Source organism: Gymnogyps californianus, chromosome 20 (assembly GCF_018139145.2).
Source record: "Gymnogyps californianus isolate 813 chromosome 20, ASM1813914v2, whole genome shotgun sequence".
NCBI lineage: Eukaryota > Metazoa > Chordata > Aves > Accipitriformes > Cathartidae > Gymnogyps > Gymnogyps californianus.
In genome coordinates, this window is record NC_059490.1 from 12,305,440 (window position 1) to 12,327,008 (window position 21,569).

The 21,569-nt window shown below is 57.9% G+C and overlaps 1 protein-coding gene across 2 annotated transcripts in view; it reads left to right on the forward strand.

The window, feature by feature from the left end:
- RAP1GAP2 (RAP1 GTPase activating protein 2) overlaps positions 1 to 21,569 on the forward strand; it is an 80,048-nt gene that overhangs the window by 12,687 nt on the left and 45,792 nt on the right. For both annotated transcript variants that reach the window (XM_050908762.1, XM_050908763.1), the window contains one exon: positions 7,871 to 7,906. In XM_050908762.1, coding sequence (XP_050764719.1) covers positions 7,871 to 7,906 — 36 coding nt within the window. The remainder of the gene's footprint in view (positions 1 to 7,870; positions 7,907 to 21,569) is intronic.

The following is a 21,569-nucleotide window of genomic DNA, read 5'->3' on the forward strand; positions in this document are numbered from 1 at the left end:
TGCCGGCGCTGCGTTGCACAGACCTTTGAACGCCCCAGTTTCGGTGGTCTCTCTGGCAGCCGCAGATGCGATGCCAGGGGCAGTTTGAGCCCCGCGGTCCCCCGTTAGGTGATGGGAGAGCTGAGCCAGGGCCGTGCAGAATTAGCCTGTGTTTCCTTTTGTAAACAGAATCGCAGCCCAGCACTTTGTGCCCATTAAGCTCTAGTGCCGTGCAGTTGTCTGCACGCTGCTGCCGGCGCAGCCTCGCACTCCCTCCCCTTTCTTGCTCTTTTGTTGTGCCTGGTTGGGGGGTGTGATGGAGCCGGCCGAAACGCGGGCATCTCTCCTGCACCCTGCTCCCCCCGTGAGCTGCTCCGGGGGCTCCAGGACCGGGGTTGCACTCCAGGGAGCTGCAAGTGCCTGGTGCTCCAGGGGAGTTGGGTTTTATTAATCAGCTGTTAACAACGTGGCCCGCTGCCCCAGCGGTGCGGCACCCCCTCCCCGGTGTTACTGGCAGGGCTGGGGCTGCTCACCGGAGCCAGGAGTGCAGCCGGGGTAAGTCCGGGCGATGGGCTCCTGGTTCTGGTGGAGGCCCCTGGGAAAAGTTAGTTTTGTCTGGTGCAGATGGTACCAAGGAGGCATCTTCCCCCAGGCCTTTGTTTCTTAATTTTGGCTGATCAGTTATGATTTGGCTGTGCTCGCTCTGAAAGGAGGAGAGTTGGGTTTTTTTTTCCTTTCGTTTTTGAGCCCAACTGTGTGAAATACCTTGGGGGGAAGAAAGGAAGCGAGAAAATGTCATTGCAGACAAACTATTTCTGGATGCGCTCCCATGTGGGTGAGGTGGCACTGGGCAGGCACTGATGTGATACCCTGGAGCGGGGGGAGGCTGGTGGCCTCTGGGGAGTTGGAGTTGGGTCCTTGGTGTATTTTTAGCCGTTGCCTGGTTCAAATGCCGTTTGTCACCTGTAACTGTGGTGGCCGACATGGCCCTGGGAGGCTGTTGGATGCGTGGGGATGGGGAGCAGGGAGAGCTCTGCTTCCACCCCCACTGGCTTCCCCGGGTGCTGGTCCCACTGGTGCGGGGCGAGGTGGGCTTCGTGCAGGGGCTGCCTCGCACCTCTCCTGGGCAGCAGGAAATGGAGATGATTTCCCTGTGGCCGTATCGAGGTCCTGCCCTCCCGGGCTCCGAAATCCCGGGGGAGGTATGTGAATCGCTCCTTGTGCTTTAGCAGAACTGTCATGCCAACGAGGCGTAAGACCTGCCAGAGTAATTCTGACCTACTGACTGTAATGACCTCCCATTAAAGGGGAGGCTGGCCCTGCCTTGCCGCGTGTCTCCCCGTCACCCTCTCTCCTTCCATGTTGCCTCTGACAACAGCGAGTTCACGTAAGGACTGAAGTGGCAGAACAAGATGCAGTAATTGGTGCTTACAGCGCTGCAAGAGTAAATGTTTAAACGAAGAGCTGGCTGTTTTCCTGGGACTCTCCAAGTTGTTTCTGGTGTGATGCCAGCTATAGATTGATGCTTCCCATGGCTGCTGTCACTACCTGCCACTGCACCTCTGTGTACCGGGCTGTGCTGGAGCTGCAGCAGCCTGGTGTTGTTCTGATGCACTGCAGAGCTCGGCTGTGCGGGGAAGCTCCCTGCTTTTATTTTCAGGCATGTAAATCACGAGCAGCTCAGTAGAGCTGGGCAGAAATCAACTGGTATGAGTGTAAGAAAGACGTGACCTGGGGGAAGATGAAGTGAGAGGATAACGTCACACTGCTGTTGATGCAGAGCTTTAACACAGAGCATGCACACCAGAAACGAATGTGCTCCAAGCAAATGTCTGCTCCAAATATTTCATGGTACCTGAATTACGGCTTTCAAGCCTGCAGCATGTTTGGAATTTTTTTTTTTTTTAAATAATGTCCTTAAGAGCTCTAAAATGCAAAGGGTTTCCATCATTTCATCCCTTTAAGGAGAGAAGGCTGTGGGCAGAAAAGTAGGAGTTGAAATAGCTGGATTTCAGTCCAAGCTTTTTCCCTGGAGTTGAGAGATTTCTCTCTCCAACTCCCTATTTCCCCCTCCCCCCCCCCACTTCTTTCACACATCAGACAGAATCCAAATGTCTCTCAATTTAAAGCTTTTGGGTGCTTGGATGAGAGTCTGACTCCGGCAAGTGCAAAGCGCTGGGCTAAGAGCTGCCTCAAGTCCCCCGGGAGCTGTGTGAGCCAGGCACTGCCCGGCAGCACCGCGTCAAGGGGATGTTTTCTCTCTGTGCCAGGTGTTATTTTAAATCACCAGAGTAGGAGGTGAGTGTTCAAGGAGCCGAACCAGTAGGACCTTGGCAGTCGGAGGCTTTCTGCTGGTCTTTAAACTGCCGGGACTTCGGGAAGCGAGGTTTGGGTTCCTCTCTCTCTCTCTCGTGCGTGGTGGATGATGCACAGCCGTGCAGCCCGTCCCCTCCTGGCTGCGGTGCGAGGCTCCGTGCCGGTGGCACTTGCGCCGAGTCCCACTGCGGCCTCGGGGCAGCGCGGCCCCCCCGACTGCCAAGGGGTGCTTGGGGTTCCCAGCCTTCCTCCTCGCTTTGACCGGCGGAGGGTAAGCCCCTGTTGCAGCCCAGGCCTGAGTGGGCGCAGATGGGTGCTGGTGGCTGGTTTGGGGAGGCGGAGGGTGTGAGGCCAGGGTGGCTGGCCTGGGGGGGCACGATGCACAGCTTCCCGGGCACCATGCACAGCCCCCGGCACCGGGCTCGCCTCCATATGGGCTCTGCTGCGCCCTGCGATGCACGAGGGCTGATGCAGGGGACGATAGCCTGTTTTCTTGGGAGTTTGTGATTGATGGAAGCTCATACCCAGCTAGAGGTCAGCATTTCCATTTCAATGGGATTTCTGAAGCCTGGCTGTTACAGGACGGTGGGGTTTTCGGTGGTGGTCAGGCTGCAGGTGCACCCTTCAGCGTTAGGGAGCTGCCGGGGAACTGGAGGAGAGAAAACCCGGGTGCTGCAGCTGCGCAGGGGCCGGGTGGGAGATGCTTCGCCGGGCTCCGGGGCAGCCGGGGATATGTTTGCCATGAGAGATGAGGTGATGGGATTTCTGCTTATTGAGGTTTAATGCTTTTAGTGAGATGTCCCATGAAAATACATTGGAGGGTCAGTCGGAGGATCCCCTACCAGGGAGTCAGCCTGGTGCAGTGAACGCAGCCCTGCCGTTTCAGGGACAGCCGGGGGAAGAGCCACCCCGGGAGGCAGACCGCTGCGTTGCCACCAGTGACCCTCTGCGCCGGGCCCTGGTGGCTGGCCGGGCTGGCCAAGCAGGCAGGGTGGGAGCAGCCCCATGGCACGATGCTTGTGGGCAACGCCATGTCTGTGGCTGGGCCCTGACGCCCACGCTGCCTGCACAGCGCTGCCTGCACAGCGCTGCCCGCAGCTCCTGCCATTAGGAGAAATACGATATTTGCAGCGTAAGGTTGTGAAAAGCCTGAGGCCACAAAAAAAAACCCCAACCCCAACAAAAAGGAAATGACTTTTCTTTTGGTGTTTGTGTGTGTGTGTGTGTGTGTGTGCATGCGCTTCTGCGCTCAGGGCAGCTGACCGGGAGGCGCTGGGGTCCCCCCGCCCCGGCACAGCACCGTGCACGCTGGCAGGAAGCGCCCGCCGTGGCCGTCGTCCGTGCGGCTGGCACGCGGGTGCTGCTGGCCCCATCACCGTGTCCCCCCATGGCCGGAGCACCCCGGCAATACCGAGCCACCACCATGTTCCAGAGAAAGCGCAGCGTCTCCTTCGGCGGCTACGGCTGGTGGGTGCCTTTCCTTTCTATCCCTGCTTTGCTACCGGGAGCGCGGTGCCGCAGGAGGAGCTTTTCTTCCCTCTGCGTCTTCAAAGGAGGAAGCACCACGGTGCTGCGGCGTGGTGCCCTCGCAGCAGAGCCCTTCCCACTGCCCCACGCCAACAGGAGCGTGTGGGAGTCAGGAAGGACCTCCTTCCCCCCCCGTGCCCGTGGGGAAGCCCAGCTCAGCTTCAGCAGGCGGGTGCTGCTGTGCCCCGGCGAAGCCCCTCGTGATCCCTGCGGGTGCCAAGCAGTGAGGGGAACCTCACTGGGGGCTCGTGGTGGGCTCCCATGGGCATGTCACCTGCAAGAGCGTCCTGTGGCTCTTCCCCCACTCTTTTCTCTTGCTGCTGAGGACCTACTGCCTGCCTCTCCTCCGGCCGGGCAGCGATGCTTACAGCCACCTTTGGCAGCTTGTGGCATGTGTGGCGAGGTCCCACCTGATCCATGGCAGGTTCCCGGTGCCATTGGTGCCTCCCCGAGTCGTCCCTGCTCCGTCTGTCCTCGGCAGAGCGCCACGGCTGCCACCTGCACCCTGGGTTCAGCAGGACTGTTTGCTTCTCGTGCCCCTTCCCTCTGAGATGTGTTGATCTGTAGGGAAATAGTTTAAGAAAATGGCACTGTTCTCCCTCTGTCCCTCCTCCAGTTTCCCTCTCTCTAAGGTATTTTATGCCCGTTCCAAGCTGTGCTGTGTGATTGTGATCCGGCCGTGGGAACGGATGGCTGAATCGGCGATTTTGCAATGATTTTGGCTGTTTGGCACCGGGGCAGAGGGTTGCTCTGCCTTCCCCTCCCCGGGCCGCGGGGGCTGCAGGGGCTGGGGCTGGGCAGGAGGGACCCCCGGGGGCTTTGGGAGGAGCGCTTGTGCCGGTGGGCTTGGAGCGGCTTGAGAGCTGCTGGGGGAAATGCTGAGTAACTGAGAGGGCTGTGGGAGGGCAGCGAACTTGTTGAGGGTTTCGGCAAAGTCTCCTGGGAATGGAAGCGCACACTTTACTGAAGCCAAGCGTTTTGTCTCAGCTGGGCTTTTTTTCTTTATGTAAAAATGGGAAGGAAGCACTCCGATAAACTTCTGTACAAATAAGTTTTGTGAGATGCGGGCTCATTTTGTGGGAGAGAGAAATCGTAGCTCTTGGGCAGCTTTGCCCCGCAGCTGCTGTTGGGAGTGGTGGCTCTGGGGCCCCGACCATGCCGGGTGCATCCCGGGAGCTGCTGCTGTTGACAGCTTCCCGCTGCGATGGAGCGGAGCCGTTACCCTCCTTTGCAGCGGCGTTCGGGGCCATCTGGGCTTTGCTCAGTTGTTTTCCTTCTGCGCTTTGGCAGTTGCAGGGAAAAAATAACCATGAGCCGGGGAGTCACACAGGAAAATGTGGTCTGCTGGCTGTTAGAGGGCTGTGCCGCTGTCGCAGTCCGGGCTGGCGGGAAGCAGGGCGCAGGTTTTCCTTTAAATATCAGCATCCGTGTCTGCACAGTGAGAAAGACAGCCTCGGAGTACGGCGGGGAGCCCTGTTCTCCCTGCTCTGAGGGGGGGGAGCTCCCGAGTGGGGTCGGTGCACAACTTCCCGAGGGCCCCTGGGGAAGACACCCCTCGCAGCCGTGCGTTGCCCGGAAAGCACCCTGTGCAGCCAGGAAAACGCTTCCCCGGGTGTTTATGGGAAAGGAAGGGACCTGCCGCAGCCCTGTACCTGCATCTGCAGCTTCTCACGGCTGCCCGGGCCCGCGGCCGACCCACCCTTCCTGTGGGGACCGCACGTGGGGTGGCCGGGCACACCCAGCCGCCGCTGCCTGTAGCTGCAATCGCTGTTTCCAGCCCTCCGCTGGAGTGTAAATTGGGTTTGGTTTGTTTTTTTTTTTTCTGCCTACCGGCTGCATCTGCTGCCAGCGAGGACCCAGGAGGAGCGTGCTCGTCCTGGGGCGGCAGACACGGTGTTGCCGCTCTTGGACGTAGGGATGCACGTCGCGGGCGATGCGAAGCCGTGGTGTGTGCAGCCCCGGGAGCTGCCACCCCAGCCCTGCCCAGCCCCTGCCCGCACCCCCTTCCCAGCTCGCCGGGGCCCCAGTGACCGAAGCGGGTGCCAGCCTCGTCCCCTCTCCTCCCGGGCCGTGGGCACCCAGCTGGTGTCGGCTGCTCCTTTCCCCCGGGCGCTGCTCTTGGCAGCAGCGGGGGGAGACACCCCCTTTGCTGGTGCTGCCGGGGCTCGGGGAGCGCCAGGGCTGTGCCGGGGTGTGCAGGGAGGAGGCTGGAGTGGGGCGTGGGTGTTTCACTTCACCCCACCTCGGGACGGGGCGCAGGGCAGGGCCTGACGAAGCGGCTCTTGTAACTTAGTCATATTGCAACTGCGGTTTCCCCAGCAGAGGGTTTTCTTTCTTGTGTGTTTCGGGTTTTCTTTTTTTTTGTTGTTGTTGTTGCGTTTTTTTTTTTTTTTCTGTCCAAGAGGCCAAATAACGGCAACTGATTTTTCTTCCTGCTCTTCTGGATGAAGCCGCTCGGTGCAGCTCCCCGCTCCGGCGCAGGTCCTGCAGGAGCTGCCCCAGCCACCCACTGTCCCCGTGGGTCATTTGTATCTGCCACCGACTTTGGCAACAGCTATTTACACCAGCACGCTTTAATGTTCAACTTGATTTAATGATCAACAAGGTCTGTGGACAGGCTTGTTAAGTATTAAGTGACAATAGCGGGTGCCCTGGGTCTATTTTTAGGAGCAGTAGCGTGCCGGCTCTCTGGGAGCGGAGCACGGGAGCTGATATTTGGGGAGATGCCTGGAACGAAGCTCCCGTGGCCTTGGGGTTTTGTGCGTGCAATGTCGGTCTGAGCAAGAGAGGGATGCAGGGAAGGGTTGTGGTGCACGCAGGCGGGGTGGGCAGGAGGCGCCGGGGTTGAGCTGGGGTGTGCAGGGTGGCTTCGCCCTTGCCCATGGGGAGCAGGGGCACCCCATGTGGGGTTCCTGCCGTGTCTGCCCCAGTGCCTGCCCGGCTCAGCCTGGGGCACGGCGTGCCAGGGATCTGGCCCCACTGCGTCACCCGTGGGTGCAGCCTCCTCGTGACAGAGAAGTTCAGCCTGGGAGCGGAGGGAGGTAAAGCTGCGAGTAGAGGGGAAACTGCATTTCTGCAGCCTTGCCGTGTCCTCTGCGATCGCGGTGCAAAACAAGTGGGGTTTGGGAGGGTTTTTTTGGTGTTTATTTTGGTATTTGGGGTTTTTTTTTGAGATGTGGAATTAATTCCATGTGGCAGATAACAGAGCATTTGCAATGACTGCCAAAAGACATAATTTTGCATTTTGAGACATTACTATGATTTGCATTAATTAATATTAATATGACTTTAACCACAATGATTCTGTGAAGATAGGCACTTATTAACGGTGCCAAATAAATAAGTGAAGCGACTGGGGCTCGGGCTGGGAGCGATGGGGCTGCTCTGCATTCCCTCCGTCTGGGGCTCTCAGCGTGTGTGCAGGTGCCCGCAGTGGCTGCGGGCAAGTAAGGGGGTAAATAAAAGGGCAAGTCAGCGGCTGGTGCCCTGGTGCAAGGATGAGCCTGAGCTCACGCAGCGAGGCAGCAGCCAGGCAGGTATGAAAATCCTGCACCTTGCTGTATCCTTATTCCTTCCCCGTTGGACTGGTCTTGTCGTAACGCTGCAGGGTCGAGTTTGCAGGGTTTGGTGTGATCTTCCCGGCATGTCGGGTCTGTCACGGGTCTGTTGTCTTTAAATACATGTTTTGTGGGAGATGGGAACCAGTGCTTTGGAGAGAGCTGGGACATGGATAAAGTCCTCGTCTGGTGCCCAGTTCATCACTGGCATTTTGGATGAGGAGGCAACAGTTCTCCACTGGTTGCCACCAGGAGATAACTGGGGGGATTTTGTTTTACTTGCCGCCAGGCTTCACTTTGGGTTAAATTTCAGCTGACTTTGTTTTCTGGTCAAGTCTTTCTGTGGTGATCATCGTGTCAGCCAGACCGATGGCACCTCCGAAGGACACGCTGGGGCCGGGTTTGCCAGCAGCCTCTGGTACCGGAGCCGGGAGGAGGGACAGCCCTCCCATCTGCGCCCACAGTAATGCGCTCCTCTGCTTTCTCCCCAGGATCGACAAGACGATGCTCGCCAGCCTGAAGATCAAGTGAGTACCCGCGCTCTTCTCTTGCATAAAGTGATTTCGCTGTGAGATACGCAGTGCTGAGAGATGGCTTTGTGCGTGGAGGATGCTTGCTTGTTAGCTGGGCTGTCTTCCCGGTTCCAGCTCTGTGCAGTATCTACCCATTCCTGGCGATGTGTTTGTGCGTGTCACACGGCTTGTTCTCCTGTCAAGTCCAAGGTGATTCAGGCACTGGGTGGTTATAATAAATGCAGCGACACAATCGCTGTATGATCAGTGGGTGAAGGCACGCACGGTGCAATTCACGGGGCACCAGCTCTGCCTTGGGAGGGATGGGGTTGGGAATCGGCAGGACAGGCTGCCACCGAGCTTCTGGCTGTAAATTCAGTGAGGTCTGGACTTGGTTTATTTTGGTTTTGAATCTTGCAGTCTGGAAAGGGGGTGGGTGTCAGTGGGATAGCGGGTGCCTGTGCTTGTTACCCAGCTCCTGCTCCCATGCTGTTGGGGGGCTCTGGGCATTGCTCTGGAAGGGGTGAAGATGCTCTTGGGGCCCAGGAGGGTGTTGCTTGGTGGGTCCATCTCGGGTTTGCCATAGACTTGCTGAAAGCTGGTGGCGTGGGCTGTGTGGCTCCTGGCAAGGCGGCTGCTGGGCCAGATCCTGCTCTGTAATGGAGTGAGGCGTGCGGGATCACCACTCCTGCTGGGAAGTGTCATCAGCTGGATGGAGAAGAGCAAGCGAGAAAGGGCTGGGAATGGTGGCACCGATGCCCACTGTTCTCCCGGCACTCGCCGCTGTCTGGGAGTTGCCTCCTGTTCCCACCAGCCCTCGTCCTCCCGGCTGCGCGACCGGGGGAATCGATCCCTTCCCTCCCACCGCAGCACATCCTCCCCTCTCCCTGGTTTCTGGATAAGCTTCCCAAGTCGGGGTTTTCCATTGCAAGCGCACGCGCGGCTCCGGTGCTATCAGCATAGCCGTGTGCTGATAGAGAAATATTCTGGCCAAGCCTCCCTTGAGCTCAGGGTAATGTGTATGGGTAACGGCTCGTGCGGTTTCCCTCTATAATCATTACTTGTGCAAATTATTCATTAATGGAAAAGTATACAGAAAGCCTTCGGGGAACCTGCTGCCTGAATGAGCCTGCAAATGCCCATTGTAAATAGCACAACAGAAATGCTGTTGCTACGCTCATTGCTCAGGTTTTTGCTGAACTAATGAGAAGTTTAAATCAATGTTTACCACTTTTGGGAGTGGAGGGAAATCTCAGTAGACTTTCCTTTTCCCGTGGAGCTGAGAAGGATTTAACTGCTCCTTGTACGCTGCCGTACGCCATGCCCTGATTTTTTTCCAGGGCCCGTGCAGCAATTCTGCTGCAAAAATACCATTTAACCTCCTTTCCCTACCATGCCAGGCAATTAGTGCCGCGCTTGGAGTGCTGTGCCGGTGTCGTGGGGCACACTGCTGCGCTCCTGCTCGGGCAGGGGTGAGGGTCTGGGGCCACGTTTCTGTCTCCCTCCTGCCCCGGCCGGAGGAGGGGGTTTGCTCACGGCGCTTGATGAGCATCCACTGGAGTTGTTTTATCGCCGCTATTCGCAGCTAATGCTTCCCACAGCCTCATAACACTTCTGGTTTGTGGACAGATTGCTTCATTAAATGGTTCTGTAATTGGGGCCCAGCCAGAGCCACATTAGATATTTGTAAAAGCTTTTAAAATTAAAAAAAAAAAAATAATTTTTTTTTGGTTTTCTAACGCCCTCTTATTATTGCTGCAGCCTTCTGGCTAAGATACCAGGCGTAGGCAATTTTCTTTCACTGTATAAGTTGTTAACAAAAAGACAAGCTGCTTTCTGCAAGCCAAGGAGCACTTCACGGAGCCTTGTGCATGCTGCAAACATCAACATTGACGTGCGGAAACCTGGCAGGGGAGGAATAGCGCGTGGTGGTGGATGCGGCCCCGAGCTTTCGGCTGCAGAGGGGGTCCCAGCGTGGCTGGGGGGCTGCAGGAGCCCCCGCCTGAGCCGGCCCCTCGTGCCCGGGGCGAGGGCTGTTTGCTGGGGCAGCGTGGAGCCCCTCCGTCCCGGGGGAGCATGGCGGAGGGGAGCGGTGGGCTGCGCGTCCCAGCGGGCTCTCAGGGGCGAGAGCGAAGGCCGGGTCCTGCGCATCGTCGGTATTTGGTGAGACCGAGCGCGGCAGCGGGAGGGCCCGAGCGTGATGCCGGGCTGCGGGCTGCTCCCCTGCCTGCTGCTCTTGTTCGTCGTGATAAACTCGCGCACGCAGGTGGCACTAGCGCATCAAAGCAGTTTTCCCTCTGTCTGTCTCTCCTTTTTCTTTTTTAATTTGGGTTTCATTAGTTCCTATGGTAACCATGAATATGTCTGAGGGACTCGGAACTGGAGAGAATGAGTAGACGTTGCGGGAGTGGGAGTGTCGAGGAGTTGTGATGGATGGAGAGCCCTGGCATCGTGGTCGGGGGCTCGGCTGGCCCTGTTCGGTGACGGGCACCGCGGGGAGGTACCGGGGCTGCACTCAGGCAGGGAAGGTGCTGCAGAGGACCCAGCATCCCCGGGCGGCTGCTGCTGAACGGCCACGTTTGCTGCTTGGCCTCCGAAATGCCCAGGAAGCTCTGGTGAGTTTGGGTCTGGCTCTGCCTCTGGGAGCTGTGCCCATGCCCTGCCAGGGCAGAAGAGCCTGGAAGTGTCGGCTCTCCGGGGGGCAACTTGTGCGCCCGGTCCCACCGCTTCGGGATTAAATGTGCAGCTGGCAGCGGGCCATCCTTGGCTCTGAAAACCACAGTTCTGGGGCAGGAGGGAGCTGAGTTTCTGGCTGCCACACAGAGCCGTGGGCTGCTCTGGAGAGCTCAGCCACGCTCCCACCTCGCGTGGCTGGGGGCTGCTCTTGGGAAGCCTTGCAAAGCACCCAAAGGCAGTGTATGGGGGATGGAGAGTCTGGGAGAGGACTTGGAAATACTCTGCTTGCTGGTTTTGGGGGGTGCATGTCCCTAGGGGTGGCAGCAGGAGCTGGCACTGCAGGCTCGGGTGCTGGGAGAGGGGCAGGGGCTGCTGAGAGCCGCTGGGACCGGGGCCAGCCCCAGGGTGCTGTGAGATGGAGACCGAGGCACTTGTGCACGTAAACGGGACTTGGCATGGGCAGACCCAGGATTTTGACGTGGACCAATTCCATCGCAATCCCTGTTTTTCTGCTAAGTTTTTTTGGTGGTTTTTTTTCTTTTTTTATTCCTTACCTGCTTCATGGGAAAGTGCTGGGAGCAGCTGAACTCCCCAGGCTGGCAAAAGGGGCATCATGTCCAGAAGCAGCCCTCCAAACCTTGGCTTGGTGCTGGTGTTTCCTTGTGTCACGTCAAGGCTCTGCAGAAAGCTAGCAGCATCCCCAGGATCGCGGGGTGTTCTTGTGGTGCCCTTAGTGCTCCTTGGGGCACGGCTTCGTGCAGAGCTTGTAAAACATGGTGGAGTTTGAGGTCAGGTCATGCTGCCAGGGAAGGGAAGAGCTGAGCCAGACGGCAGCTAAACCCAGTTCCTGAGCGGGGAGGTCACCCTGGAGGAAGACATCAGCCTGTCAAAGGATCTTTGCATATCAAAAATCGGCCCCAGCCAGATGCGCTTGCCTAGTGAGTTTGTTTGCTTCTCACAACCGCCCTGCACGAACCCCGGGCAGCACAGCAAGTGCAGGGGTCCCAGGGGGCCAGGCAGGGACCCCTGAGCCCCCTCTGCCTCGGGAAATCCTTGTACTGGGGACGCCGGAGGTGGGACGGTGCGATGGGGACGAAGCCGTGGGGACCTTCCTCTGATGGGGGTGAACCGGTGGGGACCTTCCTCCTCTGTCCAGCTGGATTTCTTGGGAATGAACTGGTCGGGTGATGTCCGCGCAGGAGGTTAGCCAGCCCTTTGCCTGCTGGTGGCTCCTCAGCCCTCTGCGCGCTGGTTATTTTCTCTTTGGTATCACCAGTGGGATGTACTGAGAAACCATGGAGTATTTAAAAAAAAAAAAAAAATCAATAAAAAAAGTCCCTCCTTTAGGCAAAGAGTCACCTCTTGCTTTAGCCTTACAAAGCAAAAATAGCAATGAAATAATCATGTCTCTGTGGAACAGAGGAGCCTTGTACACCAATTACCGAGAGGCAGTGTGTGTACAGCTAAAATTCACACGAAAGAGCATGTGATGCCCATCTGACGATGGGAACAGTGGTGGAAGATAAAGGTGGGAAGAGATGAAAGATTTACTTGACCTTCGCAAAACAAGCTGTGTCCAGGCTTGAGGCTCTTTAACTCAGCTCTGGCCCATCAAATATTAATGGGAAGACGTGGGAATGATTTTAGCTTCTTGGCAGTAGCTGCACTGACTGTTGCAGTAATCTTGGAGGTTTGTGCTTGGGTCCTGTGAGGACAAGGTCTGGAGAGCAGATTGTGTCTAAGTAAATTCCTTTGGCTTTATTACCACCTTTTAAAATGGATAATTGCATGCAAATATATGTTTTGCAATTATACTCTAGCTGTAGTAGCATATGCGTTACACTGCAAAGAAAACGCTATCAAAACTACCACAAAGCAGCCGGCTGCAGCGAAGAGGGGAGGTGGGCAGGCTTGCTCTTTCATTTGATTCATAACTGCTTGTCTCCGGGGCTGCCGGGTGAAACCTCCCGCAGTGACCCCCATCCCAGCCGGCGTGCCAGGGGAGACAGTTATCTTGGCTCTGGTGCAGAAATGCAAAAGAAGAACTGAGCGTACGGGGCCGGTGTGTGAAGGATGCCCTGGGACTCTGAGCAAACTTTAAAATCAGTTAAAATCAGTGCAGGGGCTGGAGGGGCAAAATGAGATCTGGGCCGGCCCAGGCTCCCAGCCGAGTGCTGGGCAGAGTCTCTAAATGGGTCTGTGCGGGTGAGCATTAATTGGGCACCCAGCTGAGGTGAAGGTTGTTTAATATGCATCGCCCCGCCGCCTCGGACGCTCTTCTCGCCCTGGAGTGATGCCTCTCCCTTTCTGATGTTGCTGTTGTCAGTTATATTAATTTTTATTGATGTGCATGTGGCTCATCTAATCACAGCAAATTCTTCTGAGCTTTTCCTAAGCTTTCTTTCTCGGTCCCCTGACTCTAATCTCACCCTGATTTTTTGTAAAGTTTTGCTGGAAACTTAAACCGTCCGTGATGGGTCACGAACCAGCAGTCCCCTCGCAGGGGTCGGGTGGGTTCCCGAGGGGCGAGGAGGCAGAGGGCCCCCTGAAATGGTACAGTCCCTTCAAAATGATGGTGTAAACCCGGTTTACCTCATTTAACGTTTCCCCAGCGAAGCCGCTGCTCTGCCTCCTCTCCCGGGAGATTCCTGTTGCACCGTGGGCGTGCAAGGCGGTGGTGGCAGCTTGGAGGCACGTGGCCGGACACGGCATCCCAGGCAAAATGAGTCCTTGTGTTGGCGGCAGGTCTCGTGCCCGGGTCCCTGCTGGGACAAAGTCCCTCGTGAGCGCCAGGGAGGCTGCAGGCGCCTGGCCAGGACGGTGACAGGTCCCTGTTGCTGCCGCGGGCGCTGGCTGCCGCCGTCGCCGCTCGCCGTCTGCTGCCTCAGAGCCGCCTCCTGTGTGTTTGGGCCAGCCCTCGCCAACGCTGGGGGATCCGGGGGCTGCACAGATAAATGTCAGCGCTGCCCTCACGCAGACCCGAGGTGACAGCTCTGCCTGGCAGGAGGCTGGGTGCTGGGGGGGAGGCGAAGCACCTGCCCCCCCCCGGGCTCCTGGTGCAAAGGGCTGGCGGGTGGCTGGAGCTGCCCCGGGCTTTGGCTGCGAGGGATGCAGATTCCAGTCCTTCACTCATTCAGTGATGTTTTGGTGGTTTGTTTGGTTGTTTTTGTTTTTCTTTTTTTTTAAAAAAAAAAAGCTCCACTCTGACCAGGTTCGGGCATGTATCCAGACCCAGGCGGTACGATTCGATCCTCCTCTTCTGGGAGGAGGAGATGGGCGTGTGTGAAAGCATTTCCAAGTCCTCCTTTATTTGCAGTGCAGACGCAAACAAGCAGGAGAGGCAGCTGGTCGCTGCAGTCCGCGGCCTTTCGGAGGCTCCTTCCCAACCCGGCTACAGCCCGCAGGTGCTCGGCCGGGGCTCCTGCCCGTCCCCCCAGTGCCCGCCGGTGCTTCCCCGGCTGAAGCCTCTTCCCAGGCGTGCCGGCAATCAGCACACGAGCGCTCGGCTTTTCGCTGCTGCTTGTTCCCGCTGTGAGTGGGTAAAAGCGAGGGGAGCCCGGGCGGGGGGTCCTGCTGCTGCGTGGCCGTACGGGGGTGGCTCTCCCCACCTTCAAGGGGGTTTCTGTCTGTTAGTGACCAGGCTGCTGCGAGTCCTGTCACCCAGTTCACGCCGTGAGTCGCTCTGCGGTGGTCGCCCCTCTGGGCCCTGGTGTGAGCGATGAGCGGGGGGCTGCAGGGGATGGGGCAGTGCTCGGTGCCCTCGAGGGGAGCAGGGACCTGGCACTGGCTTTGCCTCTGCTCCTGCCGGGGGGGTCCTGCCCAGCGCTGCACCCTGGGGACCCTCGCAGCGGTGAGCAATGCTGCTGGTCCCCGCATCCCGGCATGCACCGCCTGTGCATCTCCAGGCTGGAGGTCTTCAGCATGAGGAAGCAAAGGTGGGAGTCAGTAATTTAAAAGGAGGAATGTAAAACCAGCGAAACTGGGGTGAAAGTAGGGCAGCATGTCTGGGGGCTTGAGTGAATCATCAGCCAGCTCTCACTGCTGCCGCTTTATTTGCTTTTTATGCAAAGAAATTAGTTTGTCAGCTGTGTGTTTGTTGCCAGTTTAGGGTCTGGTGGCCCATGGATGAGCAGGTCAGCACTGTGCCATTGCCCAGCCGGGGCTGTGGTGAGTCCCGGTGCCAGGCGGGTGGGCGCAGGGCTGCTCACTGAGCCTGGCTGGAGCTTGGCTGCGGTGCTGGCGCCTCAGTCACCGCAGAGCCGGGCTGAGCGGGTCCCGCCGCCTCGGGAAGGGCCCATCCCAGCCCCGGCCACTTCTGTGAAATCTGGGCTTTGCCCTCGCAGCAACGCTGGCTGCTGGGCTGAGATAGGGACAGTCCCGTCCCGCGCGGGTGCTGCACCGGGGCTCTGCCCTGCCCTGCCCTGCCCGGGGATGGCCCAGGGGTGCAGAGACACCCCTTGTGTCCCCAAAATGCCCTTTGCTGCTGCTGAGCCCCCGCTGCCAGAGCCGCGTGCTCGTTGGGGCTGTGAGTGGGTGCTGCTGATGGGCAGCGCTGCCCTTCTGCCCGTGGGCTTGGGATGGCCACAGTAGGTGATGCTGGGGGTTACACCTGATGTCCTTAGTCAGGACAGAAATGGATTTTGGGGTTTCTTTTCTTTTAGTGGTGGTTTTTTGGTGTCTCTCTTTTGTGACTAAAGATAAACCCAAGCAGGGCGAGTGCCAGGGCAGGTGGTGTCTGCCTCTGCCCCTTGCCCTCCGGCATGCTTGAGGGTGAAGGGAAAGGGGTTCTCCCTGCGGAGGGCTGACGCAGCACCAGGGTTTGGACATTGTGGCTGTGCCAGCGCGATTTGCCGGGCCGGGGGCAGTGGCTGGTAGAGCTCAAACAGCGCGACATCCCATTAACACCACGTTCAAGTGCAGAACCACCCCCAAAAATCATATCTATTTTCTAGAGGGGAAAAATAACCTGGGAGATGGGCGCCTTAATGATATCCTATTTTCTTTATGGACAGAAATGACTTTCAATGGGTACAAGAGCTGCTCTTTTTGCTGAGGCACTGTATAATTTTAAGAAGAAAAATCAAGAAGGGTCTGAGGAGCTTTGGTGAGCTCTGGTCGGGCAGAGACACAGCTCGGCGGAGGCCAGTGCCCCCCTTGTCCTCATCGCCACAGCAGTGAGGATGGGGCAGGGCCCCAGGAGCCACCCTGGGGCTGGGGGCACTGACCCTCCATGTTGCAAAGAAGGGAGCGTTTGGAGCCCCGGGGCTGCCACTACTGCTTGGTACCCGCTGCGCCGGCCAGAACGGGCAGCGGTGCAGCACCAGCCCCGGGGCACTGGTGGGAGAAGGACGAGCTGGAAGGGCCGGTCTTTGCTCATCAGCTCCCAGTGGTGCTGGGGCAGGTGCTGGACCGAGGGTCCCCTGTGAGCAGCATCGCATGGCCGGTCACTGTGTGTTGTGCTGCAAAAGACCCTCGCACGGGCGGTACTGCTGTGGTCAGGAGGTGACGAACAAGGACGCACCGGAGATGGTGGCCAGAGGACGTGTGGTCAGGGAGCAGCAGGGAGCGGGGTGCAGCCCAGCCGGGGGTGCTCGCCCCGGGAGGTCAGCAGCGGCAGAGGCACAGTCAGTCCTGCCTCGGCCAGTCCCAGGGCTGGCTGGGGATTTACAAAATCTAGCCAGTCCCAACGTCTCCCCCCTATCTCCGGCGAGCAGGCGGGAGCACTTCCCTCTTCGTGGAAGGGCGGTTATTGCCCCGGCTGCCCCCAGAGACACCCGGCCCCACGCCTGCGCAGCATCCTTGCAGCATGTTTCAAAGCCTGCCTGGGACAGAGGAGGCTTTCCCAGGAGGAGAAAGGTGCTGCCAGCTTTGAGGACTTGGGGTGTTTCAGCCGTTTAATCTGGTAAGCCTTGTCTATATAAAATTCCTGGGTGGGTAGGTACTGGCACAGCTCCGCTGGTGCTCCCGCCCTGGGAGACTTCCCTTGGTATTTGGCTAGGCACTTTCCTCTCAGTGGCTTGCTGTAGATATTTGGGTTTGTTTGGGGGTTTATTACTGCAGAAACCCCAGCTATAGACCGGAGGCGGTGGGCTGGGATCCGGCGATGCAAATGCTGCTTCCCGGTGACGTTGGAGGTGGCGCAGCGGCACGTTCTGCTCGTGTGTGCTACCCAGTCCCATATGTTAAAATGTTGTTGTTGCTGTCAAAACAGTCTCTGCATATTTAAAGCTAGATTATCCACAATTACATCTGCCCAGAGAACTTAGCAACCCCACGTGGATCTATTTTTAGCTCTTGTTTCAGAACTAATAAACTGTGCTGGTTTATATATCTTTCCTCCTGCCATGTTTATAGCCTGTCAAAATAGAAGCTGTTTGCAGACAATCGAAAGGCGGCCGCTCGGAAGAATAACAGCCTTCTAAAAGCAAATATTGTTGTGATGGCGGGAGGGAGCCTTAACGGCTGGCGGGACAGAGACACCGTCTGCCTGCGGGTGCGCGCTCCCCAAGATGCGGGTGTGCAGGAGGATGGGGTTGTCTGCGGGAGCCAAGGGGTGCAGCCAGGGCTGCCACGGGGCTCACCCGGGGCAGGGTCCCCGGCTGCTGGCGAGTGCCGGAGGTTCGGAAGGGCTTTTACCCTGCTTGGTGCGCCCGCTGGCCTCCCCTCGGCCATGGCCGTGCGTCCGCTTGTCGCTGGGATGGGTGCGATTTGGGGAGCGCGAGCGGCCCCGGCTCTGCTGAGCCGAGGAGCCCAGAGCAGGGCAGTGAGCGCTGGCGCGGGAGCGCAGGCACTGTGCCAAAGCCTGTGGTTTGTTCCTGATGATAATTTTGTTAATTACTGTACCGCTCCCGCCGGCTGTTGCTTTTCCTTCTAGTCAGCAGGGTCCCGGCCTCCCGACGGCAACCGGCGCCGGTGAGCCCCGCGATGCGGCAGGGACGGGCAGCTGCTGGCGCTGCGCCTGGTGCCCGGGAGCTGCCTGGCAGCACTCCCGTGCCACGGGAAGGTTTGGTGCTGGCAGGGCCCGTGGTTGCTGTCTGGAAACGGCCGTCTCCATCTCCGGTGTTTTTTTTCCAGTGGGGCTCGTGATACTGTTTTTGCACTTGGTTAGCAAATACCAGCGTCGGCGTTGGACCCGTACGATATTCGAGGACCTCGCGTCTTCCAAAGCCTGTTGTAAAAACCTGGCTCATCTCAGACTCCCACCCAGAAGAGATGTGTAGAGGCTTGACAGGTACTTGAATAGGTCAGAGCTACATTATGAAGTCCCTGTGAAGACTCAAAGGTCACTCCTTTCAGACACCGTCCTGTCTCATTTCTCTCAAATGTTACCGGTGTCATGCCAGGGGCTGCGACAGCTCCTTCATTCTGCAAGCAATTTGGTGCTAATCCTCTCCAGTTTGGAACACAGAGCTCTATGTTCACGTGGGGGTGATAACGTGCCATCCTGGCTGCACCAGGGGCTCGGAAGCAGGGCAGGGTTTCCATCAGGTCTTCATTGGAGCTCCAAAAACCCAGTTCAACTGTGTTAGCCGAGCAATTTGCTCTTTGCTTGCACATTAAGCTCAAGGACAGGGAGGTGTGCTGGCAGGCAGGAGAATGAGAACGTGACAGTAAGAAGTACAGGATCAGACCGAGGGTCTGTGTCCGCTCCCTGAGAGTGCCAGTGCTCAGGGAAAGACAGAAACGGGACATGTAAGTCATGTCCTTTCATCTGAGATGCCAGTCCCCCCGCGGGCTCTCTGCAGCCCAGGCTGCTGGGAAAGGAGAGTTTTCCTTTCGACTGTGTTTGTACCCTTGCCCACGACCGCTGCTGCGGCTGGACATGGTCACGGTGGCTGCTGGCTGTACGTACAAAAGATGCTGCCTTGACCAGGGCGCTCCCGTGCTGCTGCAGGCACTTCTCCTCCTAGAGAGGACAAGCAACCACCCGGAGACCCTATAGCAGCATGGGCAGCGTGCACGTGGAGCCAGTACGGAGCAGGTACCCCTCTGTCCAGCCTCCCTCGTGTGCGGGTGTGGGCACCAGCTGCCAGCGAGAACTCCTGGCCCCGAGCATTGTACCCTCTGCTTCCCAAAGCCCTGGCACGCTTGATGCAGGTCTCTTGTTCTCAGTCATTGATGAGGTTGCACAGCGCGAGGTGATTTAACGAGGAAGATGGCGGGTTTCCAGCTAACAACTGCATCATTTTCTATCTTTTTGATCTGGAGCAAGAGGCAAGGAAAAAGCCGTAGAGAAATAGTAACCCGTTTCTGAATGTGATTGACTTCAGCACATTCCCTATTGTATGGATGTGTCACTGAGATAATACCTGTGTTTTAGCTCCACAAATTATATGTCTTTTAGCGCTCTCACATCAAACAAGGTGTCTGAGGGAGACGGGTAATCGAGACGGTGGCATCTCCTGGGGGAGCTGCCGAGGGCTGATCTCCCCCCGAGGCTTCTGGAGGTAGAAAGTGTTTCTCCCTATGCGGCACCCATCTGCGGTGCTGCCCGGGTGCTGGCGCTGTTCCTGCGGGGCAGGGGAGCTCATCGCAGCACGGATTCATGCAGAGGCAGCTATGATCCCTCCCTGTCACCAGAACACCCCAGCATCGGGGGAAATCAAGGCCCAGAAACAGCATGAGATTTTTCCAGGGCTCCCACAGACGCCCGCAGCAGTGCCAGGCTGGTCGTCCTAGCAGGCTGCCATCTCCCCATCACGTCTTTAGATTAACTCGCCCCTCCTGACCCTTTCCTTGGGCCAGGGGTGCTGCAACTGCGGTGGTAGGGGGCTCAGGAGAGAGAGTGGCTGCGGTGCCACTGCCCCGTTGAGCGGGATTAGAGAGGCCCAGGCGCGCACTCCGCTTGCCTGGGGCTCCTCTTATACATAATGTGATCGGCGCTTCTCTGGAGCGAGCCCTCCCGAGCCAGCTGAATATTCAGCGTTGCCACGAGGACCTGCATTTGCAGCCACCGGCTTTTCTGCTCGCGCTGCCCAGGCGAGGACCCTGCTCCCAGCCCGTGCCAGCCACAGCTGCCGCCCACCTGCGCTGGAGCCCTGCACAGCACCGGCGTGCCTGGCAGTGCCCCAGGGGCCATGGCAGCCCCGGCCAAGTTAAGCAAAACCCGTGCCTGGGTTTTAGGCTGTGCAGCGTGGGACTGCTGGCACGGTGCCGCATCCGATGCCCTCACTGGATGCTTTGGGATGTTTAGTCCGAGACCGGCTCTCGTAGGCATGGGCCTGAAGTGGTGGCTTTCTGCAGCAGCTGGGCTCGGGGACATGGATCAGCATCGCCTGTTGCTGCAGGAGGAGCAGCACCGGCTGGCCCCACGCCTCTCCCGGTGTTCCCGTGCCCACAGCTGATAAGAGCCCGCGCAGGGTGGAGGGCGCTCTCCCCGAAAGGCTGGGCTCCAGCGAGCAGTCCCTGGGAGCCTGAGCCTTCTGCCCGAGCCCATCCTGCTCCTCCTTGCCTGGGGTCTTCCCCCTGCTCCCGCATCCCTGGCAGCATCCTCGGGAAGGGGCATTGCTTGGTTGAGGTTAAAGTTTGGGCCTAATCCTGAGCTTCCCGGCTGGATGCCGATGGCAATTGATTGGAGTAACGGCTTCAGGGATGGTCTTTGTTCTGCACGGGGAGCTGGGGAAGGACCAAGGGCTAAGGAGGGTGCTGGTGGCACTGGAAGCGTCGGGCGTGTGGCTGATGTTAGTTTGCTGTGCATCCTGAATCTAGCTTTATTAGTGATGTTAATGATAAATGATGGCATTTAGTTGACTGATTTGCTAGTAAAATTCAAAGGATCTGCTCATGCTATAAAGACTTATTTCCTCTGCTGATTTGATCTAATTTAATTGAATGCTGAAATCTTAGAGCTCATCTCTTCAGAAAGCCTGCGTTCACAGGGAAAAACACCCCAAAGTATCAGGAATACAATTTCCATGTAATTCTGCTGCTGTCATAGGCATGACTACCTTGTACTGTGTTTAACCATCAGAAATGATACAGTCACTCAAGGGAGGAAAGCAGGCAGGGGCTGACGCTGCACCCGAGCCCCGGGGCTCCCTGCCCGCCCGCTTGCCTTCTCCTCTCTGCCACTGATTCACTGCCTGGCCTTCGGCAGCTCACTTCATCTCCCTGTGCTGCCGTTTTCCTGTCCGCAAAACTGCTTTGGCCCCGTGCTAGTTGGCCCCGTGACGTGCCGAGGAGCCAGGGCCAGCGCAGCTCTGCTCTGCTCGCCGGTGCTGAAGGGTGGGCTTGGCACCAAAACGCGACTCTTGTTTTGAAGTCCCAGATGCGTGTGGTGGGAAAGTGCTTTCTAAGAGCTTCTTATCAAAGCTGTGTCTCTCTGGAGGCTGCTGAAGGAGAAATGGTTCCAAAAATAAAACCATGAGAACCTGTAGATAGACATATAGATGCATGTAGATAGATATCTGTAGATATGTAGAGACAAAGATATCTGTATATCTTCTTGCATAAAGCAGATCCAGCTGTCTAAGCCTCCTGGACTATCAGAGGCGGTTTTATACCGAACACAGACCAGAGAACTGAACGTTCCCGTCTGACCCCAGAGAGTTTGATCTGGAAAGCGTTACTGCAGTAGCCCCGGATGAAGAGCTTCGCCCTTGTTTGCGTGGCGTGGCTCAGCTGGCAAGGTTTTCTTTGCAAGTCACGGTTATAATTTTGGTAATCTTCCTAGGCTCTGGTTACTGCCATGGGCCGCTGCGGCTCCTCTGGCGACAATGCCAGCTGCGCGCGGCTGACGAGCCCCCGGAAAGGTGGAACCTGCGCCTTGGGTGATGCTTCATCGGGAGCAGGGCTAATTGCTGGGGGGGGGGGACGTCTTGTTGGGCTTTGCTGCCCTGGTCGCCAGGAGGAGGGACTGGTGCATCCCTGGTGCTCCGCAGGAGCTGGGGTGCCAAGGGCTAAGCTTTGGGTTGGCTGGTTGGCTTTTCCAGCTCGTGGCCGGCGGGTGTGCAGTGCGTACTTTGTGGTGCGTGCCTCATGGTGCCCGTCCCGCAGTCCAGCC